A 7967-nucleotide genomic window follows, 5' to 3' on the forward strand; every position below is an offset into this window, starting at 1 on the left:
GGCGAAAATCCTGGGAGCCTCGAAGAATGTGTGGAAGTCGAGAACATTATCTCGGAAAGCAAAAATGGGTATGTTTGAAGGAATAGTGGTTCCAACAATGTTGTATGGTTGCGAGGCGTGGGCTATGGATAGAGTTGTGCGCAGGAGGGTGGATGTGCTGGAAATGAGATGTTTGAGGACAATGTGTGGTGTGAGGTGGTTTGATCTAGTAAGTAATGTAAGGGTAAGAGAGATGTGTGGAAATAAAAAGAGCGTGGTTGAGAGAGCAGAAGAGGGTGTTTTGAAATGGTTTGGGCACATGGAGAGAATCAGTGAGGAAAGATTGACCAAGATGATATATATGTCGGAGGTGGAGGGAACGAGGAGAAGTGGGAGACCAAATTTTAGGTGGAAAGATGGAGTGAAAAAGATTTTGTGTGATCGGGGCCTAAACATGCAGGAGGGTGAAAGGAGGGCAAGGAATAGAGTGAATTGGATCGATGTGGTATGCCGGGGTTGACGTGCTGTCAGTGGATTGAATCAGGGCATGTGAAGCGTCTGGGGTAAACCATGGAAAGCAGTGTAGGTATGTATATTTGCGTGTGTGGACGTGGAGGTATATACATGTGTGTGGGGGTGGGTTGGGCCATTTCTTTCGTCTGTTTCCTTGCGTTACCTCGCAAACGCGGGAGACAGCGGAAAAAAAAGAAAAAATATTATATATATGTATATATATATATATATATCAGGTACAGTAGGGTTGAGGATCAAGTCAATTGGGATGTAAGTCTGAATGGAGAAATACTGGAGGAAGTAAAGTGTTTTAGATATCTGGGAGTGGATTTGGCAGCAGATGGAACCATGGAAGCGGAAGTGGATTATAGGGTGGGGGAGGGGGCGAAAATCATGGGAGCCTTGAAGAATGTGTGGAAGTCGAGAACATTATCTCGGAAAACAAAAATGGGTATGTTCGAAGGAATAGTGGTTCCAACAATGTTGTATGGTTGCGAGGCGTGGGCTATGGATAGAGTTGTGCGCAGGAGGGTGGATGTGTTGGTAATGAGATTTTTGAGGACAATAAGTGGTGTGAGGTGGTTTGATCGAGTAAGTAATGTAAGGGTAAGAGAGATGTGTGGAAATAAAAAGAGCGTGGTTGAGAGAGCAGAAGAGGGTGTTTTGAAATGGTTTGAGCACATGGATAGAATGAGTGAGGAAAGATTGACCAAGAGGATATATGTGTCGGAGGTGGAGGGAACGAGAAGTGGGAGACCAAATTGGAGGTGGAGAGATGGAGTGAAAAAGATTTTGAGTGATCGGGGCCTGAACATGCAGGAGGGTGAAAGGCGGGCAAGGAATAGAGTGAATTGGATCGATGTGGTATACCTGGTTCGACGTGCTGTTAATGGATTTAATCAGGGCATGTGAAGCGTCTGGGGTAAACTATGGAAAGTTGTGTGGGGCCTGGATGTGGTAAGGGAGCTGTGGTTTCGGGCATTATTGCATGACAGCTGGAGACTGAGTGTGAGCAAATTGGGCCTTTGTTGTCTTCCTGACGCTGCCTCGCGCACATGAGGGGGAGGGGGATGTTATTCCGTGTGTGGCGGGGTGGCTATGGGGGTGAGTAGGGGCAGACAGTGTGAATTGTGTGCATATTTGTATATATGTGTGTCTGGGTGTATATATATGTGTGTACGTTGGGATGTGTGGGTCTGTATGTTTGCGTGTGTGGACATGTGTGTGTGTGTGCATGTGTGTGGGGGTGGGTTGGGCCATTTCTTTCGTCTGTTTCCTTGCGCTACCTCGCAGGCGCGGGAGACAGCGACAAAGCAAAGCAATATATATATATATATATATATATATATATATATATATATATATATATATATATATATATATATATATATACTCATATACATACACGTATAGACTCATACACAGACTTATGCTTGTAAACACAAATACATATTTACACCTGTTTCCGTTCATACATTCTTAGCACCATCCCGCCAAACAGAAAACACGATCACTACCCTCCGCTTCAGTGAGGTGGCGTCAGGAATACAGACAAAACAGACCAAATTCGTTCACCGAAACGACAACTCCCTATCCACATTCAGACCCTTCAAATGGTGTGACAAATATCTCGAAGGGGAGGTATATGTTTATACACCCAGCGGGGTATTCGAAGCCTGGGTACATCAGAAAATAGAGAGGGACTTAGAGAGAGAGAGAGAGAGAGAGAGAGAGAGAGAGAGAGAGAGAGAGAGAGAGAGAGAGAGAGAGAGAGAGAGAGAGAGAGAGAGAGAGAGAGAGAGAGAGAGAGGAAAAAAAGGGGGGAAAATAAATGAGGAATCAGAAGACGTCCTTGGTGGGAGGGGCTTGTGGGTATATAAAAAGCCACACGACAGGCAAACCTGCACAGTCTTACCGAGACTTCCAAAGGAACATGTTCGCGGTAAGAATTGCTCTGACGGACATCTGTTTCTTAATGACGTTGAGATCAGCTGTTGTATCTGCATTACGAAGCCGGTAGTAGCTCTCATGAGGTAGATTAGCTACGATTAGCCAGTTAGTCTAAATCGCATAAAGTATCCGTGTAGTAAGAGTAGACGAATCCCAGTTACAAAGAGGCGTATAACTGTATGCTCATTATTTAATGGACCCAGATCTTGTTGCTCGTACTACCATAAGTCTTTCTGTACCCCATGCTAAAGAAAGGGATTTAATAACACTGATGATTTAGAATTTGTGTCATCAGGTTTGACTTCATACTAAAATACCTAAACTTTATCTTATATTTTGTTGCTTGCGGAGAATGATTCGATTCAGGAAGATTATCTATTTGATTATTCATGCGCATCGTAAAACATTTATTATTTTTCTCAGCTGAAAATATTCAAGAAAATAGTTTTCAGTTGTTCTATTTTGAGGAAAGATAATTAAATACCTCAACGGTGAAGATAAGACGTCGTAAGAAGACTGATTCATAGACTGGAATCTGGAAATGTAGAACGTAAAGAAACAATTATTAATCAGTTCATGGTTTACGTGATTTTGATATACTTAATTTACCCTAAGTGACAATAAGGATTACTAACGTCAGTCACACAGAAAAATGGACTTTGGCGTTCTACATAACTGGTTTCGCCTGCGTTTATGATCACTTATAAGTTACATTAAATGTTTCAATTCTCTATAAACTTCCAGAACTTGGTCTTCGTCGCGTTAGTGGCGGTAGTGATTGCGGCGCCCCAGAGAAGCTACACTTCACCTCCGGATTACGGCCATGTCATTCCCATCCTGAAGGATGAACGTCAGGGACCTGACGCGTTAGGAAACTACAGATTCGAATTTGAAACTGGCAACGGCATCAGTCGCAACGAGCAGGGCGCCCCCCAGGGAAAAGAAGGAGCTGTGGCGTCGCAGGGTGAATGGTCGTAAGTAAACTATACTGTATGTATCAATGACGCAAAAGCTGCGAAAGTAAGTTACACGACGATGCGACATTGAGAATAACATCATTGTTGAGAGGTTGGGGGCACGGGCTTGTCCTCTCCTGTTTGTTTCTCTCATTGTAAGCCATGTCTTTGCAGGTTCACCTTCCCCGACGGTTCCCCTGCCTACGTAAGTTTCGTTGCCGACGCGTTTGGTTACCAGCCCCAGTCTGACCTGCTGCCCGTGGGCCCACCCTTGCCACCACACGCTATCGCCCAGATTGAGTTTGCCCGCCAGCAGGAGGCCTCTGGTGGGTCGCGACCAGCTGATCGTTATAGCTACAACTAGTGACGAGCCATGTCACTCCTGCACCCTCGATACCCACTCACTCCTGCCCAGCATAATTGTGTTAGAGAATTGTTCTTCATTTATTGACTACTGGTGATAATGGCTGAGATGGGTGAGAGACTCGGCAGCGTTGAGGGAGGCTCGACGAATTTTAGCGACCCACCTCTCTGCGCACAACATGCATATCTCACTTCGTTTTTGACCTCATTCTGTGTCTTGTCTCTCACTGAGTGTGAAGCACAGCCCTGGTCTATTGTACGTAGGATTCTCACTATCCTCCTTCTCGATGGTTGATGCCAGAACGAATGCTAATGTTACTAAGCTAGAGCGCTTGTCTGTTTATCATCCTCATCCTCCACCTCTCATTCAACCAGTTTAACCTACAGTCTGTTTATCTATTTATGATGTTTGTTATATATTGTAACGTTGCATAATTGAACTCTATATGAAAGATAGTTTTGTTGTTTTCTTCTCACTTTTCTTCCCAAAGGATTCTGAATATGGCTTAAGGAGAACGAACACACATACACACACACACACACACACACACACACACACACACACACACACACACACAAATACATACATACACACACGGAGTCATACACGATACAGCTTCGGTCATCTGAAAGTAATATCATGTGAAGGATACGTATATCATGAAGGCTATGATTTTAGTATCCATTCAGATAAAACTATGATCCCACTATGTTTGCAAAAGAAATCTACCGTTCTCGTTGCCAGAAAAAGATGATTGTGACCATAGCGTTTATACAATGAAAGCTATGATCCTAGTGTCTATGTAAAAATGCTGTGATCCCAATGTCTATAAGAGATAAGCTCTGATCCAAGAGTTTATACTAAGAAGTTATGATCCTATTTTCTCTACATTGAAAGGCACGATCCTAGTGTTTATACTGATCATAGGACATATAAAGAACTTGATGACCCTAACATCATTCCATATGAAGCTATGATCGATGAATGTAAAAAGGCTATAATATTAGTGATCTTACAATGAAAGCTATGATCCTGGTGTCTGTACATAGAGAGCTATGAACCTAGTGTCAATATAAAAAGTTTCAATCTTAGAATCTTTACAAAGAGAGCTATGATCCTAGCATGTATACAAAGGAAGATGTAGTGTCTGTACAAGAAAGGTGTGATCCCAGTCTTTATACAAAGATGCTATGATTCTAAGGTTTATACAAGGAAAGCTATGATCCTAGTGTTTATTCGAAAAGCATAGATTCTTAGTATCTATGTAAAGATGTTTTATTACTAGAATCTATGCAAACAAAGCTATCTTAGTTTCCATAAAAAGTTATAATCCTAGTGTTTATACAAAAAAAAGTTATGATCGTAGTGTATAGACAAAAAACTAAAATCCCAGTGTTTATAGAAAGATACTATAATCTCAGTGTCTATAAAAACAGCTAGTTATGATCCTAGTATCTTTACAGAAAAATCTATTAGTAACATTACAAAGAAAACTTTGATCCAAGTCTCTAAAATAAAGAAAGGTGTAATATGAGTGCCTTTACAAAGAAAGCTATGATCATAGTGTCTATATAAAGAAAATTATGATATGAGTGCCTTTGTAAAGAAAGGTATGATCCTAGAATCTATATTAAGATAAACAACCAAGATGACCGAGTTTACGTAGGCTATATTTTGCTGCTCTTGATAGGGTATTAAATATCTGTAACCTGCGTACCTATCAGTTGTTGTATAAATGAATCATAATAGCAAAGAGTGTTGGATGAGTAACATGATTCTCATGTTATATATATATATATATATATATATATATATATATATATATATATATATATATATATATATATATATATATATATATATATATATATATATATATATATATATATATATATATATATATATATATATATATATATATATATATTATATATATATATGTTATATATATATATTCTTTTCTTTCTTTCATACTATTCGCCATTTCCCGCATTAGCGAGGTTGCGTTAAGAACAAAGGACTGGACCTTTGAGGGAATATCCTCAAATGGCACCCTTCTCTGTCCCTTCTTTTGGAAAATTAAAAAAAACGAGAGGGGAGGATTTCCAGCCCCCCGCTCCCTTCCCTTTCAGTCGCCTTCTACGACACGCAGGGAATACGTGGGAAATATTCTTTCTCCCCTATCCCCAGGGATATATATATATATATATATATATATATATATATATATATATATATATATATATATATATATATATATATATATATATATATATATATATATATATATATATTTATTTATTTATTTATTTATTATTTATTTTGCTTTGTCGCTGTCTACCGCGTTTGCGAGTCAGCGCAAGGAAACACACGAAAAAAATGGCCCAACCCAACCCCATACACATGTATATACATACACGTCCACACACGCAAAATATACATTCCTATACATCTCAATGTACACATATATATACACACACAGACACATACATATATACCCATGCACACAATTCACACTGTCTGCCTTTATTCATTCCCATCGCCACCTCGCCACACGTGGAATACCATCCCCCTCCCCTATCATGTGTGCGAGGTAGCGCTAGGAAAAGACAACAAAAGCTCCATTCGTTCACACTCAGTCTCTAGCTGTCATGCAATAATGCCCAAAACCACAGCTCCCTTTCCACATCCATGCCCCACACAACTTTTCATGGTTTACCCCAGACGCTTAACATGCCCTGATTCAATCCACTGACAGCACGTCTAACCCGGTATACCACATCGATCCAATTCACTCTATTCCTTGCCCTCCTTTCACCCTCCTGCATGTTCAGGATCCGATCACTCAAAATCTTTTTCACTCCATCTTTCCACCTCCAATTTGGTCTCCCTCTTCTCCTCGTTCCCTCCACCTCCGACACATATATCCTCTTGGTCAATCTTTCCTCACTCATTCTCTCCATGTGCCCAAACCATTTCAAAACACCCTCTTCTCCTCTCTCAACCACGCTATTTTTATTTCCACACATCTCTCTTACCCTTACATTACTTACTCGATCAACCCACCTCACACCACATATTGTCCTTAAACTTCTCATTTCCAGCACATCCACCCTCCTGCGCACAACTCTATCCATAGCCCATGACTCGCAACCATACAACATTGTTGGAACCACTATTCCTTCAAAAATACCCATCTTTTGCTTTCCAAGATAATGTTCTCGACTTCCACACATTCTTCAAGGCTCCGAGGATTTTCGCCCCCTCCCCCACCCTATGATTCACTTCCGTTTCCATGGTTCCATCCGCTGCCAGATCCACTCCCAGATATCTAAAACACTTTACTTCCTCCTGTTTTTCTTCATTCAAACTTACCTCCCAATTGACTAGACCCTCAACCCTACTGTACCTAATAACCTTGCTCTTATTCACATTTACTCTTAACTTTCTTCTTTCACACACTTTACCAAACTCAGTCACCAGCTTCTGCAGTTTCTCACATGAATCAGCCACCAGCGATGTATCATCAGCGAACAACAACTGTCTCACTTCCCAAGCTCTCTCATATATATATATATTATATATATATGTTATATATATATATATATATATATATATATATATATATATATATATATATATATGTATATATATATATATATATATATATATATATATATATATATATACTTTTTTTTTTTGCTTTGTCGCTGTCTCCCGCGTTTGCGAGGTAGCGCAAGGAAACAGACGAAAAAAATAGCTCAACCCACACCCATACACATGTATATACATACACGTCCAAACACGCATATATACATACCTACACAGCTTTCCATGGTTTACCCCAGACGCTTCACATGCCCTGATTCAATCCACTGACAGCACGTCAACCCCGGTATACCACATCAATCCAATTCACTCTATTCCTTGCCCTCCTTTCACCCTCCTGCATGTTCAGGCCCCAATCACGCAAAATCTTTTTCACTCCATCTTTCCACCTCCAATTTGGTCTCCCACTTCTCCTCGTTCCCTCCACCTCCGACACATATATCCTCTTGGTCAATCTTTCCTCACTCATTCTCTCCATGTGCCCAAACCATTTTAAAACACCCTCTTCTGCTCTCTCAACCACGCTCTTTTTATTTCCACACATCTCTCTTACCCTTACGTTACTTACTCGATCAAACCACCTCACACCACACATT

The 7967-nt window shown here is 40.5% G+C and overlaps 1 protein-coding gene across 1 annotated transcript; it reads left to right on the forward strand.

The window, feature by feature from the left end:
- The first annotated feature begins 2398 nt into the window (after positions 1–2398).
- On the forward strand, positions 2399–4114 carry LOC139765414 (cuticle protein AMP1B-like). The gene is made up of 3 exons (XM_071692773.1): positions 2399–2434; positions 3187–3416; positions 3573–4114. Exons 1-3 carry the CDS (start codon positions 2426–2428, stop codon positions 3760–3762), a joined length of 429 nt encoding a protein of 142 aa, XP_071548874.1. The 5' UTR covers positions 2399–2425; the 3' UTR covers positions 3763–4114.
- Positions 4115–7967: the final 3853 nt, after the last annotated feature.

The sequence above is a fragment of the Panulirus ornatus genome, chromosome 55 (genome assembly GCF_036320965.1).
Source record: "Panulirus ornatus isolate Po-2019 chromosome 55, ASM3632096v1, whole genome shotgun sequence".
NCBI lineage: Eukaryota > Metazoa > Arthropoda > Malacostraca > Decapoda > Palinuridae > Panulirus > Panulirus ornatus.

Excerpts from the sequence above, each read along its gene's own strand:
- LOC139765414 (XM_071692773.1), top strand. Across the intron at positions 3,417-3,572 it reads GCGTCGCAGGGTGAATGGTC|GTTCACCTTCCCCGACGGTT; the intron begins GTAAGTAAACTA and ends ATGTCTTTGCAG.